Source organism: Triticum aestivum, chromosome 4D (genome assembly GCF_018294505.1).
Source record: "Triticum aestivum cultivar Chinese Spring chromosome 4D, IWGSC CS RefSeq v2.1, whole genome shotgun sequence".
NCBI classification, from domain to species: domain Eukaryota; kingdom Viridiplantae; phylum Streptophyta; class Magnoliopsida; order Poales; family Poaceae; genus Triticum; species Triticum aestivum.
The window spans coordinates 516310129-516332805 of record NC_057805.1 but is presented as its reverse complement, the minus strand read 5'-3'; the positions used below and the strand labels follow the sequence as shown (position 1 = coordinate 516332805).

The window sequence follows — 22677 nt, the reverse complement described above, 5'->3', positions numbered from 1 at the left end:
GCGGTGGAAGGAAATCGTATAAAAAAATCAGTATTAAACCGAAAATGTGAAGGGGTGTCGGTTTGGGGAGAAAATCGGTGGGGTGAGGATGTGGGATGAGGGGGTAAACTTACATGGAGGACCAAAGGGTGTATGTACTATTAAATATTGTGTTTGGGTTGCGAACCAACTTGTGGTTGGATGGTTAGAGGGAATGTGGTATCCCCAGCCCACTAGGGATCAAATTCTGGTGCTCGCATTTATTCCTGGATTTATTTCAGGATTTCCGGCGATGTTCGTCGATGACGAGGTGCCTACGATGACTTCGTAAATATTGTGTTTGGGTTGCCTCCGGTGGGCCAACTGATGTTCATCTTAGTGTTGGTTGCCTTTTAAGAAGAAAAGTATAAGCTCATGCCATCATGCATGGGAAAAGACACACCTACATGCATCATGCATGCTATTTATATGTAATAAATATTCTACAACTATACAATAATGAAATATAATATTTTAAATATTTAGTTTAAATTGCAATATTTTAAATTCAAATACAAATGTCTCATACAACCCAATCTCATTAAAATATATGCAACCAAGTCCGACTGCAACTCATGGGGTATCATCTCTACTTTAATATGTATTCAGGTAATAATCCTTCGCATACTATGAGATACACGTTTCTTTTTTGTCAGCCTCAGGGAGCAATTCTGCCTAAGGGGATGAAAGTTTATGTGTTTCCTTTTCCATCTTGTCGAGGAAACGAGACATGATTTCCAAACTTCCCTCGTCTGCATAAAAAAAAGCATGATTTGTTTAGGAAGTTTAGGGAGTTCATGTTGACCGGAAAGGGTGTACCACGAAACTGATACCTCGCTTAAAGTTAACGAGAGTATTTTAAGTTCTTCCATATAGAATATTTTTAGCATGTACAAATATTGAACCCTGAATCAGACTGGCGGTTACTGAAGTTTGCGATCAGTTGTATCCAATCACAAATATATCATGGTTACACTTTACTTTCTAATTCTCTCTGAACTTTTAACATCAAATTCAGTACAAGTGGATTGATATGTATTGGCTAAACCGGCAAAATTCATAGGAGGTTGGTAAATGGAAATATGAGCTTACCAAGAAGCCTTGGGACCGTGTGGCCCTTTGGATGACGTATAATGAATGGATCCACAAATGACTCTATAAGCTTCTGGCCACGGATTTTAAGGAAGTCATTATCACCTGCACATGAAATAAACAAGTGTTTAATGGTCATGTGTTACTTGCTTACTACTCGGTTGACCTATACAGGCTTCAAATCGTGAAAAATAAATAGTCATCATGGAAGGACATTTGACCAAGACTATGGATCAAGGTAACTAATGGAATAATGTTGGATCGGAAAACCTATACATGATATCATAAAATAACATGTCCAAGCGTGATCTGACACAATAGTTGTTCGAAGTGTAAATTACACCAGTGGTGACCCCACAGTATTTCCTCATTCATAAATTATACCTTAAAATATGATATTTTCCAACATTGAGTACACAGAGATCTTGGAATATTTTGGTGAGTACATTATCCGTCTGTGAGTTTTTAATTCATTTATCCGTTGACCATATCATTAGAATTCATAAACCCTTCCCCGCAAAAAGAAAGAATACATAAAAGAAGCTTTTTATAAGTATGACAGAAAAGAAGCACACCTATTGAAAGCTTCATTATTGTAACAGACTTGCTCGCACGCTTGATCATATCATTAAAATATTCTAAATGATTTCACTCTTGTTCCGAGCGTCCCCATCAACTTCCATAAAAGAGTTTACAGACACTGACCAAAACCTCACCATTAATCTCATCTGCACCTTCTGATATGAGGTTTCATCCTTTTCTCAAACCTACCTTGGGAGACCCTTCTCACTAACTTGTTGGAAATATGAGCAAATTACTACGAGATTTAATCCAAATAAACATAAAATAAATCATGACAGCAATTGCAGAGATTAAACTAAACATGCGAACTAGCATAGTAGATGAACAAATCACATCTAGGACACATACTAGAAACATGAATTCTACCACGATCTCGAACAAGAAGGATAAAATCACATACGGTGCAGCGGGAACAGCACTGCTGGCGTTGACGTTGTCGCCCATGTCGTCGAGGATGAGGTTGCCGAGGTCGGGGAAGAAGTCGTCGTTCGTGAAGTCGTCGCTGCCAGCAGTCGCGCGAGTGCGCTCCCCAAAAACCTGATCGCCCCTCTCCCGTACAGGATCACGAGAGGCGGGGTTCCGGAGGCCTGCTGTCCCTTCTCCCGGTGCACGCCGAAAGGAGGGATGGAGAAGACTTGCTTGGCGGCGCAATGATCTGGAACGGTGGTGCGAAACCATGCGAGATGGCGGCTTTTAGGGTAGACGTCTGCCTGACTATATAGTGCGAGCCGGGCCGGGTAGGTCGTGGAGAAAACCCACGTCCAAGTAACAGCCCCATGATCCAAAAGGATCGGAAACGACTGAGTAATTAACACGCCCATTAATTATTAATTAATGACTTATTAATTTTTCCCGAGCAGCAAAAATATAGACAATGTGCATAGCTCTGTCCTCGGCTCGGCTCATTCCCGCAACCCGCGGCGTGCCGCGGCGTGTCGTGACGAGGCGAGGCGAGGCGAGGCGAGGCGAGGCGAGGCGTGGCGTGGCGAGGCGAGCGAGGAGGAGGAGCGCGCGTGTAGGTCTCCTCTTCTCATGCTCCTATAAGTGGTAGAAGAGCTCACCTTATAAAGAGGTGCAACTCTCTCTCAACTTATGAGGTGGGGCTAAACTTTAGTCTCACTCACACCACTCACATGTGAGCATGAATGGGCCAAGAGAATTTCAGAATTTTAGTTGGGCTTTGGGCCAAAAGCCCACTAGCAAATTCCAACAATCCCCCACAAATTCTCATTGGCACATCTCATCATTTAGTTCCAAAACATTGTTTATATACCGGTGCTTAGTGGAGACTATGAAGTTGAACTTCCACTTTGAGTTTTATGCTACACTAGATCACAACTTGAATAATGGACTATGCCTTGAACTACAAGTTTTCTGCGAGACTAGTTTCACTCAAATTCTTGACCGATACTGGGCTGCCGCAAGGCTTCCCCGCGGGTGAAGCGTATACGTCATACTCCAGGGTCTTTCATGAATTTATTAGAGAGCACCCAATTCTCACAGACTGCGACGTTAACAGTCAAATTCATATAGGTGCGTTCCTCAGGAGATGCTCTGCAGGACAACATCTCTGCTTACTCAAATAAGCCACTTGGAACACATTAAGATAGATATCAACCTGCCATGCAAATCAGGAGAGTATTGCATCTTCACGGAGTGGGATAATTAAAATAGGGATACTCTCCTCTCAGCTGACCACCAGCTTGTCTCCCACTTCTACTTCACGGGATCTCCGATCACATAGAGTGGGTTACCACTATGGACAACTCATTCGGTGGGTCTCAAACCCATCTCCATCGATGCATTATCTATCACATTACGCGATAGACCCTTTGTGAAGGGATCTGCCAAGTTTTTCGACGTTTGGATATAATCCAACGTAATAACTCCGGAGTTCCTCAATTTTCTGACAGATTTTAGTCTCCTCTTCACATGCCTTGAGGACTTCATATTGTCCTTAGAACTGTTTATCTTGACGATCACAGTTTGATTATCACAGTTCATCAGGATAGGGGGTATTGGTTTTTCAACCATAGGTAAGTTCATCAAGAGCTCACGAAGCCACTATGCTTCAACAGTGGCAGTGTCTAATGCTGTGAGTTCTGCTTCCATAGTTGACCTCGTTAAGATGGTCTGCTTGCAAGACTTCCAGGAAACAGCGCCACCACCAAGTGTAAAAACATAACCACTTGTGGCCTTAATCTCATCAGCATCAGATATCCAGTTTGAGTCACTATAACCCTCTAGTACCCTTGGATACCCGATGTAGTGAATCCCATAGCTCGCAGTGCCTTTCAAATAGCGCATAACTCTCTCAAGCACATGCCAATGATCATCTCCCGGTTTTGACACAAACCGACTCAGCTTGCTTACAGCAAAAGAGATGTCGGGCCTCGTGGCACTCGCCAAATACATAAGCGAGCCAATAATCTGAGAATACCTCAGTTGATCTCTAGCAATCCGTCGATTCTTTCGAAGCAACACACTAGCGTCATATGGAGTTGGAGAAGGCGTGCAGTCGCTATACCCAAAACGACTCAAGATCTTTTTCACATAGTGAGACTGAAGCAGTGTGATCCCACCATTCTCATCTCTCAACAGCTTGATGTTTAAGATAACATCATCTACTCCTAGATCCTTCATCTCAAAACAGCGAGATAAGAAATCCTTAACCTCCTTAATTAAATCAAGTTTGGTTCCAAAGATCAGTATGTCATCGACATACAGACAAAGAATAACTTCTTCGCCCCCACCATGGCGATAGTACACGCACTTGTCACCCTCGTTTACTACAAAGCCGGCAGCAGTTAATGTTCTTTCGAACTTCTCATGCCACTCCTTAGGAGCTTGTTTAAGGCCATATAAAGACTTTAATAACTTGCACACCTTTCCTTCCTGACCAGGTACTACAAAACCATCTGGCTGATCCATGTAAATTTCCTCCTTCAACTCTCCATTGAGGAAAGCCGTCTTAACGTCCATTTGATGAACGAGAAGACCATGTGAGGCAGCCAGTGTGCGGCGCGCCTAGGGCCATGTGAGAAGACCATGTAAATTTCCTCCTTCAACTCTCCTTCAACTCTACAGATTCCTCCTACTTGGGCGCGCCTAGGGCCGGCCTCCTCCACCTCCCTCCTTTATATACGTGGGAGGGGGCGCCTACAACACGCATCAATTGTTCCAAGCCGTGTGCGGTGCCCCCTCCACAGTTTACGCCCCCGGTCATATGCACGTAGTGCTTAGGCGAAGCCCTGCGCGGATCACTTCACCATCACCGTCACCATGCCGTCGTGCTGACGGAACTCTCCCTCGACACTTTGTTGGATCAAGAGTTTGAGGGACATCATCAAGCTGAACGTGTGCAGAACTCGGAGGTGTCGTACGTTCGGTGCTTGATCGGTCGGAACGAGAAGAAGTTCGACTACATCAACCGCGTTAACAAACGCTTCCGCTTTCGGTCTACGAGGGTACGTAGACACACTCTCCCCCTCTCTCGTTGCTATGCATCTCCTACATAGATGTTGCGTGATCGTAGGAATTTTTTTAAAATTGCATGCTACGTTCTCAACAATTCTGACCTGCACTAACTATACCATTTGTTGCTCCGGATGGCTAGGCATCATGCTTGTGCCTCTTGTCCAAAACAAGAAGCCTGAGCTCTGAAGGTTTCATTTGTAAAAGGCTATCAACACGTACTCTCTTGCTTCCCCACAAAAAAGAACATGTACTCTCTCGCCGATGACCAAAATGCTGCTAAATATCTGCTCACCATGTGAACTAACAAATGCCATACAGACGAGTGATACGTCGTCCTAGCCCGACCGGCACAATCACTCATCCGAAACTTGCACGCTGAAAACCCGCACTGATATTTACAACTTTCGCTAGAAATTTATATACCTTACATCCACTCATTTTTTTTATTTTAGACAGACACATGCGTGTCTCATATCTGATATTTATCGAAGAATATAGTAGCCAATGCGAAAGGAAAAAATTCAAATAAATGAAAATAAAAATAAAAATTACACGAAAGATCGTTCTGGCCGTCTTATTCCTTTGATTGTTCGCCGCCAACTAGAGCTTGCATATTGCGCTGAACATGTGTTAAGGAAAAAAGGGACATCTGCAAACACCTTCACCATCCAAGGCATCGAAGACCTCAATAGTCACTCACTTCTAGCAAAAAAAAATCTACTAATCGGTGGAGGAATATCAGCTGGAGAATCGACCCAAGCAACACAGGCCTGTAATTCCTCTTGCGCTTTATCGTAAAAAAAACCTTTATCATAATTCCTCTCGAGCAATCTAAAGTGTTAGGGAACAAGACCGTGCCGCAAAACAAATTGAAAGAAGATACTGAACCCGCTGTATCAAAATTCAGCCAATTGCTTCCTCTGATTGACACACAAACTGATAAGATTTGAAGAGAGCCAACGAATTTGGCAGTATACCCTCACGGTCCCTTCGTCGGCGCCAGATCGGATGTGGTCTTGGTAGGGGGAGGTTGAAGAGACCTTATTCAAGCACATCATCATCGCCACTACCTCATCGATGTTTGAGAAGTGGTCAGCCCCCCCCCCCCCCCCCCCCCCCTCCCCCAAGCTTACTTTTAAGCAAGGGGCATACACTGTTACCATCCAAAGACGTAGAAATTCGAGAAACGATGAGAATACAAGATAAATAATGTGTTAAGTGGGAATTTCAATTTGTTATTAGGGTTTGTACTAGTAGCCGAATTGGGGATAGTGTTTGAATTGGGTGCTATGGTTTGAACTGGGACTAGGGTTTGACTACTGTAATTTGTATTTCAAATGTAGGTGGAAAAATGAGAAGTGGGGCATTTACATTGTACATTAAGTTTGAAGTAAGAAGATTATCAATACTACTAAGGTGTGCGGCAAGGATATTAGATATTTCACTCTCAGCGGTTGATTTGTCGAGTACCCTCCGCCACCTAGCGCTAGTATGTATGGTAGCATATCATATGCAGACGATCGTCGATTATTGCACCGGCCAGGAGTCGTCCGGTTGTTTTCAGAATCCAAAGCAAAGACGATGGTGACATCCATGCTCCTACTCTACTAGTGTACTCCTACTAGGCTTCATCAACCGACAATGGCCTCCGACTACCTCAGCGCGCTCAGGGCCTTCGACGACACCAAGGCCGGCGTCAAGGGCCTCGTCGACGCCGGCGCCACGGCCATCCCGGCCATCTTCCACCACCCACCCGACGCCTTCGCCCCGTCCACTGTCGCCACCGACGTCGCCGTCCCGGTCGTCGACCTCTCCTGCCGACGGTCGGACGGCCATGCTGGTGGTGAACGAGGAGACGGCCATGTCGGGGATGCTGGCAGCGGTGCGGCGCTTCAACGAGGAGCCGGCAGAGGCCAAGGCGCCGTACTACACGCGTGACGCGGCGAGGCGCGTGAGGTACAGCTGCAACGCGGACCTCTTCCAGACGCTGGTGGGCAAGTGGCGCGACACCATCTACATGGACGACGTGGACCGGCCGGCGGCGGGCGAGGACGAGGACCTCCTCCCGTCGGCGTTGAGGGGCGTCGCGACGGAGTACACGGGGCAGATGCGGCGGCTGGGGCGCACCCTCTTCGAGCTGCTGTCGGAGGCCCTGGGGCTGCGTCCTGGGTACCTGGAGGAGGAGGCCGGCTGCATGGAGGCGCTGAGCGTGGCCGGCCACTACTACCCGGCGTGCCCGGAGCCGCACCTCACGATGGGCACCGTCCCGCACTCCGACCCCAGCTTCCTCACCGTGCTGCTCCAGGACGGCGTCGGCGGCCTCCAGGTGCTCGTGGACGACCTCGAGGACGGCAGCAAGCCTGCGGCATGGGTGGACGTGCCGGCGATGGGGGAGGCGTCGCTGGTGGTGAACGTCGGCGACTTCCTGCAGCTGGTGTCCAACGACAGGTTCAAGAGCCCGGTGCACCGCGTGGTGTCCAAGAGCGTGGGGCCCCGGGTGTCGGTGGCGTGCTTCTTCAGGGCGAACGGCGCGACGGTGTGCGCCCCGGTGGTCGTCGACGGGAGCGGCCCGCCGCGGTACAGGAGCTGGCTAGCATCCGTCCGCGGAGGAGATGCTCTGCGTGTCCAACACACAGACACGGCTCAACAACTTGAGGCTCTAGCTAGCTAGCATCCGTCCGTTCAAAAGAAAGAGATAGCAATAATCGTCGTATCGAGGCAAAACCGAATATATGTACAGTTTAGGTGTGATTCATCGGATCTCAGATCATTATAATAAGGACGCTGAATATGCGGAAAGTATCTGGTGCACGGGTGTTTATGGTGCTACCGATGCACCGGACACCGTAGCATGTTTAAAAATGTTTCAAAAAATCTTTTAAAAAATAGCACATTCATACAACCGGTCTTGTCGCAAAAATTCAAATCAAAATTTAAAACATTGGACGAGATACAAATATGACACATTTAGCATCAATGTGATAATGGACCAAATTTAAAGCCCAACTTAGTGTGTGTACTATTCGGTGTCAATTTTGTGAAAAAAAAATTACGTCAAGCAATTTTTCAATTTTTGGGTTGAAAACTTGAAATTATGCGACAAAATAGACCGATATTGTGCAAATGTGCTAAAAATTTCAAACATGCTAGGGCGTCCAGTGCACCGGTAGCATCACAAGCACCAGTGCACCAGATACTTTCCCCACCGATATGTGTCGAACGTTCAGTCTATGGTGATCAAACGATTTCGTTACATCTAAAAACATCCCATACCGAACCCATCGAGGAAACCTTGTCGCTATTTCTTTTAGGAGGGAAAACCACGCCGCTAATGAAAAGCCCACAAAGCCAAGAAAAAGAAAAACGAATTGGACAAAATAAGATATAAAAACAAGATGCACAGGACATCATGGGCCTGTCATGGTAAAAGCTCATAAAGTACCCCTAATTTTTTTTAAACACAAAACTCCAGAATCTATAATACACAAACAAAAATAGTCTGGTACATCTCTATGTTGTGGGATGCAAAAATCATCAATGTTGCAACATAGCAATTCTGTATGCTGTCAGCATTTGCCATGACAAAAACATCATGCCAAAGATTGTTTACGAGTACTCAAGAAAATCAAAAAATTGTCATGACTGTATTCATATATTAAATAAAATGCCGTGACCCATAAATTAGAATTGCCATACAGCATTAAGTTGACATGAATGTATTTATACATGGATGTGTACTCCATGCAATTAAGTTGCCATGCTCCATACAAATGACATGGCATGGAAAAATTGCCATGGCAAAAAGAAGTAAAATTTTCCATGTGAATAAAAAACTATTTTAGCCATAGCAAAAAGAAGTAAAATTTGCCATATGGATAAAATGTATTTTTGCCAAGGAACAATAGTTTAAATTTTTGGAGGGCAAAAAAAGAGTAAAAAATTTCATGGCTACATAAGTAAATATACCATACTACATAGTAAAATTTGCCATGTTCCAGAAATGTAAATTTTTCCATCTTATATAAATTAAAATTTCCATCTTCTTTGTGATAAATTTGTCGTGTATGTAAAAAATAATAAATTATGAAAACAAAGTGCCATGGATATGAATATTGAAAATTGCCAAGGTGTTTTACTCATGATTGTCCATGCTTTGTGTAAGAAATTTTGCCATGCTTTATCAAAGAATTTTGCCATGATTGTGAAATAATACAAAAAGTTGATCAAAAATTGCCATGGGAAAATGCATTCAAATTTGCCATGGTATATTTACCAAAGTTGCCATCTTTTGCGTAATAAAATTGCCGTGTATGTGAAAAAAACAAAAAAGATAAAAATTGACATTATAGAAATGCATATTCAAATTTGTTGTCGTATTTTTATCAAACCTGTCATGCTTTTATAAAAGAATTTTTTCCATGAATATGAAATAGTACAAAAAATTGATCAAAAATTGACATGGCAAAATGCATTCAAATTTGTCATGGTATATTTACCACAGTTGCCATCTTTTGTGTAATAAAATTGCCGTGTATGTGAAAAGCACAAACAAAATGAACAAAATTGCCATGGCAAAAATGCATAAAATTTGTTGTGGTATTTTCATCAAATTTGCCATGCTTTATACCGGAGATCCTCTTGTGGGCCGAGTTGGAGCTATCGGATTCATCAAAACTAAGGGACGATGTCGGAGGAAGACCATCGCCATCTCGTGCATTGTGCTGGTGGCAGGCCGTGCTTTTCCTCCTCGCCACCATCTAATGGTGTCATGTGGTAGGGTTAAAAACCCTATTGTGACGAGCACAATAAGGCAGGGGGTTTGTTGTGGAGGAGCGGTCGGCTAGGCAAAGTTGTCGGCGGGGCGGCGGCTAGCTGGGCAAAGCGGGAGGTATAGGCATGGGATTTGGCAACTGTGGCGGTTTCCGAGGAGGCACTGGAAGAGGTGTGAACGTGGAGAACTTAGTTGCTCTTCCTTGCCTAGATCTGCCGACAGAGATGGTGAAGTGGCTGAGGGGCAGCTTAGGGCGATGGGCGGGGAGGAGATGGAGTGGTGGCGATGCGAGGGGAAGGAGGGAGGAGAGTGGCCGCTGGGAAGGGGAGGGGCACGTGGGCGGGAGAAGGAGGCGGCTAGAATTTTACCACATGAGTTGTTACATTTTATACCCTTCTATGTGAAATGACCAAACTACCTAGGTGGGAGCATGGAATTTACGAAGGGCTGCAATTGAAAGTTTATTAGACGGCTGAGAGTGATCGGGTAAATATCCAACGGCTCACATGAGATCTGCTCTAGATCCGACGCAAGAGCTTTCAATTGGACTGCCAAGAGTCTTTGAGCTCTCTCAAGCCTCGGTTTCTTTCAGGTCTTTACTTTTGGGATATGGATCCTTAAGAGTTTTTCTTATATAGGTATGTTTGGTAGGATTGAAAAAAATGTCCTAAGGATTGCATCTCTATTTCTAAGGGATGATGCAATTGCTTTGTTTTTCATGTGGCATCTCTCTCTCTCTCCTTGATTTTGTTAAGTCCCTCTCATCTTTTTTACTCATGAGGCAATTTTATTGAAACTCGAAGGGAATGAAATTGAATCTTCCTTGCAAAAATAAATAAAAATGAATCTGCCCACGCCCACGAAACGTCGTAATTCAGTGGAGCAGCTAGCGCAGGAGCTAAATTAGGCATGGCCCCCATGGCCATGGCCTGCACATCACCTTCAACGTCAACGGCAGCGGTTCAGGACATAGTTTTGGCGCCTTGAGCTTGAGCAGCCAGGCCGCGCCATTCCTGCAGGCCCTTCCGGACCTTCTCGCTGTAGTCGGCACGGTCGCGGAAGGTCTCCACGTCCTCCATCCTGCTCGCCATGTTGGCCACGGCCAGCTCCTTCTACTCCTCCAGCGGCGCCAAGTCCGAGTACTTCTCCCCGAACTCGTACACCTTCTCACGTTCCACGCCACCGATGTTGTGGGTGAGCTTCCTCGGCACTCCGGCGGCCTCCCTGGCGCGGAGGTGCTCCTCCACGGACCGCAGCATCTCCTCCTCCGCCGGCAGCGCGCGGCGGCCGGACAGCACCTGCGCCACCCACCGCGCCTGCACCTCGAAGAACCACGGGACCGGGACCTTCCTCGGCACGCCCACGAAGGACAGCGACGGGGCCAGGGACGGCGGGAACACGTGCTCGAACAGCGGGCCGACCACATAGCCGCTGTCGCTCACGGTGACCGCCCCGCCCGTGTCCAGGAACGGGAACGAGTAGGTGTACCCTGTACAGTATATGACCGTGTCGGCCGCGACGGAGGAGCCGTCCACGAACTCCACGTGCCCGTCGGCGTGAAGACGGCGGATCCGGGGGTGCAGGCGCAGCACGTCGCCGTGGTTGGCCAGCATCCTCGACACGGCCGGCGTGGCGACCCCGGAGCTGCTGGCAAGGTGCACCTCCCTGGCGACGCGGCAGAGGTCCAGCGCGATGTCCTTGCCGCTGTCCCCGCACCCGACCACCACCACAGTCTCGCCGCGGAACGGCTCCGGCGTCCGGTACGAGTGGCTGTGCAGCTGCCGGCGCCTCCACTCCCCCATGCCCTCGATGTCCCTCGGGAGCATCGGCTGCGAGTAGTGACCGGTGGCCACCACAACGGCGTCGAACACCTCCTCCTCCTCCTGCGCTTCATCATCCTCGGTGCAGCCGAGGCGCCGCACGGACCTCACCGCCCACTGGCGCGTCGTGGTCGTCGACGTCGGCGCGAGGGCGACGCGCAGGACCCGGGTGTTGAGCCTGACGGCGTCCATGAGGCCAAAGGCGTTGCAGAAGTCCCGGAGGTAGCAGTGCAGCTCGCGGTGGGCTGGGAAGCGGCGCGGGTCGCGGCCAGGGCCGTCCCTGGGCAGGAACTGGAAGTCGGAGAAGCCCATGGCCTCCCGCGGGGTGATGAGGCGGAGGCAGGCGTAGATGCTGCTGGGCACGCGCACCGGCACCGCGGCGCCGAGCGGGTCCTCGGCGTCGGTCCTGGGGTCGTACAGCCACTGCCCGCCGACGTCGCCGCTCCGCTCCATGACGGTGACGGCGTGTCCCTCCCGCCGCAGCTCGCGCGCCGCCGCCAGGCCGGCCATGCCGCCCCCCACCACGCACACGCTCTTGGACTGCAGCACCGGCTCGCCGTCTCCAGCAGCCATGCCGATGGATGGATCGGTTGACGCAGAGTTTGGAGCACGCTCTGCTTTCCTTGGTTTTCAAAAATCACGGCCAAGGCCTGGGTGGCCACGGCTGGGATTGCTATCATCAGTGTCCCCGGCTGGGATGGGAATGGGATCCAACACCAGCTAGAGTCGCCGGCCAGATGGCAAAATACTGGTCTTTTAAAGATTACCACAAAGTAGTTATATATCTTGGTCTTCCTATGCCACACGGAAGAATGATAGTTGGTAGGTTTCAGGCTACCAAATAGAAAGTTACGAAAAGACTTTCTGACCGGATCGATAAATATGCTTGATGTGGGGCGAAAGAAAATCTTATTAAGTTGGTTATTCAGGCTCTTCCGGTGTATGTCACGGGTATTTTCAAATTTCCAGCCTCCCTAGGTAAGGAATTATCTTAGATTATGAGGAACTTTTGGTGGGGCAATGAGGAAGATAGGACAAAAACTCATTGGCTTGCTTGGGATAAATTAACGAGACCTAAAGGTGAGGGTGGTATGGGATTCCGTGACCTCAGGTTATTTAACCAAGCGCTTCTGACTAAGCAAGCTTGGCGGTTACTGGTTAAGCCGGAGTCATTATGTGCTAAGGTGATGAAGGCAAGATATTATCCTAAGGAGCATCTTCTAGACATGGTTTTTTCTCAGTCGGCATCGGCGACTTGTCAAGGTATTATGCATAGACTGGACCTGCTTAAAACTAATGTCATTTGGAGGATGGTTGATGGAGCGAGTATCAATATTTGAAAAGACAATTGGCTTCCTAGGAATTCTAGCCTCAAACTTTTTGAGAAGAGGAATAGATCAAGACACAAGTGGTTTTCAGAGTTATTCTTGGGTGAGTCGAGGAAATGGGACGAAAATTTGATTAGAGGCCTATTCTACCCACATGTCGTGGAAGAGATTTTGAGGTTGCGTATTTAATCCTTGAGGGATGGTGATTTCATAGCATGGCATTTTGAAAAGAATGGGTTATTTTTTGTGAAGAGTGTGTACAACTGGCAATAAAGCATAAGGATAGGAAAGAAAAATTGGGGCAATTGAATACCGCTATTAATGGAGAAAGGAGGTTGTGGGATATCATCTCGAAGGCCAACATCCCACAAAATATTAGAAATTTTAGATGGCGTGCAGCGTCTGACAACCTAGCGGTTCGGGTTAATAGAGTTCTACATCATCAGGCTACCACTCGTGCATGCTCTGTTTGTGGGGTGGGGGATGATAGCACATATCATGCTCTTGTGACACTCGGTTGTATTGCAAACTGCTAAATCATGCATGACGTACTAGTAGAAAAGAGGGCTTTGGTCACAGCGCAATATACACATTAGTCCCGGTTGCATTACGAACCGGGACTAATGTGAGCATTAGTCCCGGTTCGAGCGGCTAAAGGCATTAGTCCCGATTCAAATAGGCCCTTTAGTCCCGGTTTGAGACACGAACCGGGACAAAAGGGCATCGCACCCTTTAGTCCCGGTTTGAGACATCAACCGGGTCTAAAGGGTGCGATGCCCTTTAGTCCCGGTTCGTGTCTCAAACCGGGACTAAAGGGCCCATTTCTCAAACTCTACCCCCCCCCCCCCCCGCGTATCGCCATTTCAGTTTTGAAAAAAACAAAAGAAAATGATAAAAGCTTCAAAAAATAAAATCCTTCGAGATGTAGTTATATTACTACATCTACTAGTTAGGAAGATTAAAAAACTTAAATTTGGACATGTTTTGCAAAAAAGTGTCATGAAAAAGTAAAACGGCTATAACTTTTGCATACGATGTCGGAAAAAACGTATAATATATCAAAATGTTCAGCACAAAAATCCGCCTGTTTGCAAATTTCTAGAATCCTCAAATTCCAAAAGGAAAAAAAAGATATGCTCAAATTTCAGTTTTTTTAATTCTGGTTAAATTTGGTCAAACTACCTATTCAAGAAGTATTAGTGTTACTACATAATTATTCAAGAATATTAGTGTTACTAAATAATTATTTCATTTTTTTTGAATTTTGGTCAAATCTGGTCAAACTGTGGTCAAACTATGGTCAAACTACTTACTCAAGAAATATTAGTGTTACTAAATAATTATTGTTTTTTTAGAATAATAGTTTCAAACTCAAACAATGAAATGTGTGACTTCATGCTCAAGCTAAACTCCTGAGGGTTAATAGGATTGACATCTTAATATTGTTAGGAAAACAACAAGTGTAGACTTGGAAACGAAGGGGAATAGAACCCAAAAGTTAAGCGTGCTCAGGCTGGAGTAGTGAGAGGATGGGTGACCGGCCAGGAAGTTAGATGATTTGGAATGATGAGGGGTGATTAGAGATTAGAGGTTAAATTGAGCAATGATGAGGGGTGGGGTGATTAGAGATTAAATTGTAAAATAATTCAGAAATTTGAAAATCAAAAAAAAAAATTAATTTTTTTTGTAACATTTCCTTTAGTCCTGGTTGGTGTTACCAACCGGGACTAAAGGTGGAGCTCCAGACAGGCTCCACGTGAAGGGCCTTTAGTCCCGGTTCGTATAAGAACCGGGACTAAAGGGGGGAGGGTGCTTTAGTACCGACCCTTTAGTCCCCGTTCCAGAACCGGGACTAAAGGTCCTCTTGAACCGGGATAAATGACCCTTTTTCTACTAGTGACGGCTGATCATTGGGTCATCGTCGCGTAGAGAATCCCTCCTCCAACTACTCCCAAAGTCATTGTGTGAAGGTTGCCATTATCGGCCCTTCTAATGACCAACAAAAGATTTGAGCTCAAATTTTTTTTCATGAGAAAGTGTTTATGGCCTTAATGTTAACTTTCATAAAAATGAATTATTTTGTTTCGAAGAAACTAAAGACGCATCTGCGCAATACGCAGACCTGTTTGGCATATAGAAACATTGAGCAGTTTGAAAGGTAAGTTGCTCTCTGTTATAGGACGACTGGTTCTGATAAATTCCATCCTCACAAATATGGTTGTTTACATGCTCTCATCTTTTGAGCTCCTAAAAGGGGTTGTCCGCGGACTTGATTATTTTCGATTCAGATCCTTTTGGTAGGGAGGGCGTGAATAGAAAATGTATGGGCTAACCAAATGGAGTGCGGTTTGTGGAATGAAAGATCAAGGAGGTTTAAGTATTCATGACCTCTAGATCATAAATGATGTCTAACTTAGTAAATGGATGTTCAAGCTACATACGGAGGAGTGCGTATGTCAAACCCTTTTACGCAATAAGTATCTAGGCCAAATGGTGGTGTCTCCGGAATTTTGGAAGCTTGAAGACTCGCATTTTGGTGGCAAAGAAAATATCCATACCGCTTCGAAACTTTTATGATGAAGGAAGACTCTAAGATATGTTTTTGGGAGGACAAGTGGCTAGAAAATGTCATTTTTCGGGAACAGTATCCTACCATGTACCGCATTGTTCGCGATAAGTATGATACTCTTGCGCGTGTGCTCAACTCCTCCCCGCCAGAGCTACCCTTTAGAGGTTTTTTATCGGCCCTCGTCTTGTGTCATGACATCATCTTCAGATCCCGTTTGGATTCTATTAACCTAATGCAGAGAGGGTACTGTTATGGCCCTTGAGCAACTCGACGCCAACCCTTCCATTCAACAGTGCCTTGAAGGAACACCGTACCTTCCATTCCACTGTTACGTTTTCTCTCTCGCTCTGAATCCAATGTTAATTTGTAGCACATGTGCTCTGTAAAACTGCAAACATATACTCCGTACTAGTACTGTACATGGATGTATGTGTGCGACAAAAGTAAGTAAATTAATAAAGCTAGCTGCAAATGTAAACTTGATGGAAATGGGTCTTTCGATCGTCTGCGAGCAAAAGGTACTTGTTTCGCAGCAGTATCAGTACAAAATCACATGGATGTTTCATGTTTAGTATAGTTACGCACAGTAGTGTGAATGAATCTCATAACCTGTTGCTCGATCAGTCAATGTAATTAGGCACACCGATTTAGAGTGTAGTATTTCGGTATCTGTAGTCTGTACAACAACACTTCAACAAGTCAGTCCACCCTTAATTTATTTTTTTCCAATTCTCCAGCTGGAAGTATACATGTAGTATAGCTAGTGTAGGCCCTTTTTTCTGGAGGCGGATTTGATGAACATGGGTGCGTGCGCACCCTTTATAAATAGTAAATTCAAAAAAATACTAAAAAATCTGAATTTATTTTTGTAATATACATAGTCAACCTGTCTACTCGCATATGAAGTTTCACGAAGAAATCACATCCGTGGTAATCTAGGTAGAAATGACAAAATTGAAACTAATCGAAACTATATTAAAAAACACTGTTTAGTGAATAGTATGGTCGCATTTGTATTTTCTACACTAAGAATACCGTGGTGTCCATACATCAAGAAAGTTCACACGTGAGTAGAATGATCGACTAAGTTTCATACCGTGAAATTTCAGAAATTTTTTATTTTTTCTAATATTTTTTATGAATTTACTATTCACGTGGGTGCGCGTGCACCCATGTTCACCTTTGTATTTTCGTTTTCTTCTTCTTTTGTTTCTTGTCTACATAATCTGTTGCGCGTTCACGTAAAAAAAAACTGTTGCGCGTGTATTTATTCTACATAATTGTGTAACAGCAATGTTCGTTTGTCATTCTTTCCATAGGCCGAAGAATCATGGCTGACACGGACAGCGACAAGATCAGTTTACCAGAGGCTATGCATTCATGTAGACGAGAGTTAATGCAGCGTCTATGGAGATTGTTTCTGTTGTTTGCCAATACAGTACTGCTACCCAACTATGGACAAGTGCAAGAGAAAGTGTAAAAGTTAGGTTCATCGGACTTCTCGATCCCGTAACACTTACCACAATGATGGTTTTGTACTTACTGGATGGTGCCGTAATTGGTTTTACAAAAATAGGACGGGATAGTCCAGAAAAAAAAGGCCTGTAGAAATGTATCAACATGGGATCTAGTTTCAAAACTCTGGTCAAAAAGAAGCTGGCGGTAAAAACAGATACTTGATCGACCAAATAGTATGAACTATAAAGCATTTTATTTTGGAGATCAACCTTAATATGTTTGGTTTCATCAACTTTATCTATGTTTATATTTGGTAAAAAAAAACAGAACTTGTGTGCACTTAGCAACATCTCATTCTCTCTTTCATGCAAGAGGACGGACGCAGATTTTTGGGATATGGTGCCACGCGTGGATGAAATCTGAGCTGCCCATCTGTGCTATGAGATTAGCACTTAATATAGCGAATTAATGAATACAAAAACGATACGGTGGTTTAATTTGGTGAATACGCGTTTGTGATACATGAAGTACGTGAGTTGAGCTATGCATCAGTGAGTCAGTGGTGTGCGTGGGTTGTCCAGGTCTTGAATGTCATCAATATGTATGAGGCCATGTTCACTTAATGGTGCATTTGGATTTCACCAGGCATTGATCGTGCATGTTAAGCATGCATTACTACTCCCTCCAGAGTGTGGACGACAGTTTCGATTATTAGAGAGCTCACATTTTTTGGTTATAATATTTTGCGGCAGATTTTTTTAGGGTTGCGGCAGATTTTTTTACGCATGAACAGCAGGGGAAGCCCCTCGTACTGTAAATTTCTATTGTAAATAAACAATGGAAAAAGTCTGTCCAGAAACTGCATCATTTATTACAAAGAGGGTTTCAATCTCCAAAGAATAAGAAAATAGAAATAATTTTTTTAGCATGTATAAACAACAACTCACACGACACTGATATCAAATATTTTAATTAACTTGCTGGGAAATATTACATTTAGGCGCTTAGAACATTAGCGCTCGACAGAATTAAGAATGGTAAACTACTAGTATTGGCTAATTATGTCACCCTAGGTACAGTTGAACGTCTGACTCCACGATATGAACCTGAACTTGTGGTGACTGGTGGGAATAGAGCAACCAGACTAGTGGGAATATAGCAACTAAATCGCCATGGGCATCGCTGGACGAGCTAAAGAACTGCTCTGAGACACTAATGAGCACATGCATGACACTAGGACATGAATATAAAATATTGGTGTTGAAGGTGCTACGACGGAGAGGATCGACGGGGAGAGAGAGAGAGAGAGCTGGACTGCAGTATAGCTACAAGTCTAGATATCCATTAAAAAAAAGAGCTGCATATCTCCGTGGATGAGTTCTAGCTAGCTCTGAACATGAACAGAGTGCATGAACTAGAGAGTGAGAATGAACCAAGTCCATGAACTAGAGGAGGATGAGTAAGAGAGGAGCTGCTGCATGATGAAAGGATGGGGAGAAAATACAGGCGGTGGTGCAGGTTGCCCATTAACTCTTCTGTAAACAATAACGTGGGATCAGTGCAGTTATTGTGTGGTGGGACACACACTTATTGACCGTGTAATACATGGACTAAAGACATTGATACGATGCTGAAAAATTGCTATACATGGCTCACCGTACACAAACAACACGAATCACGTGGCAACGGATGGGGGTGATATCATCCTCGCGTGGCACCATGTCCATTCGTGATTTATCGGCAAGAGGACACGTTAATTTCACCGTACACGTGCCATGTTATAAGATAGACAGTTTGTCAGATAGACAGTTTGTCACGCGGGTGAACTAACACACTGACGTTCACTCATTAGTACTTCCTCTATAAACTAATATACTAATTATTTACAAACTAATTAGTATTCTTGTTCGTAGCTGCCAGGTGACGACATGACGATTTTTTTTATAGCAGTATGATATAAATAAAGATATTTTTTATATGGTACATCAAGTCTATTTAGACCATTCATTTATGTGCTTGTAGTACCCAGATAAAGCAATACGACAGCAGATCTTCGGTAGTAGTATATTTGTTGGTCATGGACATTTTTGGTAGTTCACTATGTATCAATCACACACGCGGTTTTTCTTGAATACTCCTCAATCATGGGTGGTCAACAGGCCGGACCGAGCATAGCACGACCTGGGGCATGCCTAAATGGGCCTAGCCCGGCATGGCCTGCGGCTGCCAGTTTATAAGCGTTCACGCTTGAGCCCTCGGATTGGCGAGGCACCTTGTAGTTTGAATTCCTCTTCACGGAAGCGGCTTGTACGGGGCCTCCGACGGTGGCAAGGCGATCGTCTTCCTCCTGAATTTATCCCAAGAGCGTGTCCTTAGTGTTAGCGGTTGTGTTTCTGCTCCATGTGCCGACTACACAGCAATTCGCGGATGTGATGATAAAAGGGCTACCCACACCGGCGTTCGAAGAATTCCGTTCCAGCTTGTGCATCCGACCACGGGACGCTGCAGCTGCAGCGGGGTGTTAGCAGCTGTGTTTCTGCTCTCGTAGATAGCTGACCAGGACGCGCATGCAGCACGATCCCCACTAACCTACACACGACGCGCACGTCGCGCTCTCTGTAAACCAGCGCTCCGCGCGCCCCCTGTAACCCTATATTAACATGCGATATGGACCCGCAACATCTAAGGTGCTCTGCCCAATTCTTCCTACTGTCTACTCCCTCCGTTCCTAAATATAAGTCTTTCTAGTGATTCCACTAGGTGGACTATATACCGAGCAAATTGAATGAATCTACACTTAAAATGCATCTATATACATCCGTATGTGGTTTATAGTGGAATCTCTACAAAGACTTATATTTAGGAACGGAGGAAGTACATGGTATCAGACGCCGGCCTCTCCCAGCGCCTGTAAGCCTCTTCCGCTGCCGTTTTCCCTCCTCTGGCGAGCATGTCTACGCCGCCGCCTCCTCCACCATGTAGACTCCATTCCCCTCCTTCCTCCGCTGTCGCGCGTTCCTTCTCCTCGAAGAGAGTCGCCAGACCGCGGACACCACCTCCGAGACGGCGCTCCACGCCACACGCACACCCGCGCCGCCCAACTCTGGTGGTGGCGGCAAACCCCGTCGCCAGGGTGGCGGCAACTCCAGCGGGGTCCGCAACCGCGGAAAAGGCAAGGCCGTGGACACCTCTGGCGGTGGCTCGCACTCCGGCGGGGCATCCTCGTCGCGCTTCCCCGCCCCCGTCGCGCCATCCAACGTCGCGCACTGGACCGACATGGTTCATGCGTAGCCACTGCCGTGGTGTCCGCATGCTCCGGGCGCGGGCGTGCTCGGACCACGCCCTGGTACTCCACATCCCTTCGCCGGCGTCGCCTCACACTACTCCAACGTGCCGCCCAGCTCCGGCGCACCACACCCGATCCCGCCGAGCGCCCCTCCCGTGTAGTGGACTACCGGCACCGTACCGCCGCACCCGCTGTACGGGGCGCCGCCCACCAGTGGACCCGGTGGATCGTCGTCTGCTTGGGACTAGTCCGCCCTCATGCACGCCCTCAACAGCATGCACGTCCAGCAGCCGCAGCCGGCGCCGCCAACTGCCGACTGGTACCTCGACACTAGCGCCTCCGCCCACATGGCGTCCTCCTCTGGTATGCTTTTCACATCGTCCCCGTATACTTCTTCTGCTATTACAATTGGTGATGGGAGCTCGCTCGCCGTAACGCACACCAGACACCACCATTCCCACCACCGCCTCTCCCCATCTCACCCTCGTCTCACCCCATCTTATCAAAAACCTCATATCCGTCAAAGCCCTACCCAAAGATAACCCTGTTAACATCGAATTTGACGATCGCGGTTTCTCTGTTAAGGAATGAAGGACGAAGCGGGTGATTCTCCGATGTGATGATGACGGTGATCTCTATCCCGTGTCCACGTCCACACCTCACCACGCCCTCGCTGCCGTCTCCACCGACATTTGGCACCAGCGGCTTGGTCACCCCGGCCACGACTCCCTCCACAGCACCCTGTGCTCCTCGTCCACACCAAGCCACGACGCACTGTCATCGATATGCCATGCTTGTCAGTTAGGAAAAAGTGTTAGATTGCCTTTTAGTTCTTCTGATCATGTGTCGTTTTTCCCTTTCCAACTAGTTCATTGTGACGTGTGGACATCACCTGTACTCAGTTTATCCGGCTACCAATATTATCTAGTTCTGCTTGATGATTATAGCCACTTTGTCTGGACGTTTCCTTTACGACACAAATTGGACGTGCTTAACACAATCAAACACTTCCATGCATTTGTTCGCTGCCACTTTCACCACAACATACTCACTCTCCAAAGTGAAGGCATCATGAGTATGGATTGTTAGCCAAATGTACAATTTTTTTAATAAATTTATATATACTCCAACATCTTAAGAGTATAAACTGTGCTGCAACAAATCAACGGAAATTAAATATTCATCAAAAAATTGAAGTTCAAACGTGTGCATCTGGGAGTAAATACTCCTAACATCAAATTAAATAACCATATGTCTAAAAGTGCTCCAATGCTTTAAGAGACCAAACTGCGATCATACATTGTTCTCTCGAGCAAAAGGTGCAAGATCAATCATATTTCGCCAAATCTTGCCTCACCGGCTCAAACTGGAAATGCAAGTATGCATAAAAAAATCATTGTATTGCCAGCCTACATAATGATTGATCTAAATTTCGCAAGTGTCTCTGGAAAATAGCAGAAGCACTCATAATCAAGTGGCTAAAGCCCACCCGGGAGTACCACCAAAACAGAAAAATGATCAATTACGTTCCTCTGTTTCTTTTGAACGGAAATATGTTAACAACAAACAATATCTTCTGTGAAATCGTAGTAAGTCAAAGAACAATCGATTTCAAACATATGATCCAATGCCATATCAACATAAGCCAGGTCATTGAAATAACTCTCTAATGCTTAACAAGATAAAAGTAAAAGCATGGATATGCTCTGTATAGAAAAAAGCCCACTCTTTCATGAGTCTTGCGAGAAACCAAACTAATAGCATCATCTTATCAATAAAAAGGTTCACATGAATTAACAAAAAATAATAGTCAATAAATATGATCAACTTGACAAATACACACAAAAGGGATACCATTAAAATAGGGTGGTAAATCAAGAGCATTGGGACAGGGGCACCATCATCCAAGGATGTTACATGTGAAGCATATATCCAATGTCACATAAGGAAAATGGACACTCAATATCTAGTGCAAAAAAAATTCCTCCCAACAAGTTGGTGATAAATCCAATCTTGCCATGTCCTAAAATACTGGGGGCAAACCCATCAAAATTTGTCGAAAATAACCATATATATATGTCAACACACATGCTTCCGAATTTCTCAACGAAAAAGTTGTGGATGAGCTCATAACATGATCTTTCATGTGGTATATAATGCTAAGGGTGCATTGTAGTGCAACCAGACATCAAAGCGAGTGACCTTCAGGTTACATATGGTTATGCCAATTTTCATGCAGAACAAATTATGTGGGTTGAGGAGTGACTTCTGTTGAG

The 22677-nt window shown here is 45.7% G+C and overlaps 1 protein-coding gene and 1 pseudogene across 1 annotated transcript; one reads left to right on the top strand and one right to left on the bottom strand.

Moving 5' to 3' along the window:
• Nucleotides 1-6810: 6810 nt before the first annotated feature.
• LOC123100815 (DIBOA-glucoside dioxygenase BX6-like) lies at nucleotides 6811-7859 on the top strand (annotated as a pseudogene).
• Nucleotides 7860-10730: 2871 nt separating this feature from the next.
• LOC123100814 (flavin-containing monooxygenase FMO GS-OX-like 8) lies at nucleotides 10731-12442 on the bottom strand. The gene has a single exon (XM_044522688.1). The coding sequence runs from the start codon at nucleotides 12331-12333 to the stop codon at nucleotides 11053-11055; it is 1281 nt and encodes a 426-aa protein (XP_044378623.1). The 5' UTR covers nucleotides 12334-12442; the 3' UTR covers nucleotides 10731-11052.
• Nucleotides 12443-22677: the final 10235 nt, after the last annotated feature.

Bases quoted from the DNA above. Each gene is read 5' to 3' on its own strand.
- LOC123100814 (XM_044522688.1), bottom strand. From the start codon at position 12,333: ATGGCTGCTGGAGACGGCGAGCCGGTGCTGCAGTCCAAGAGCGTGTGC.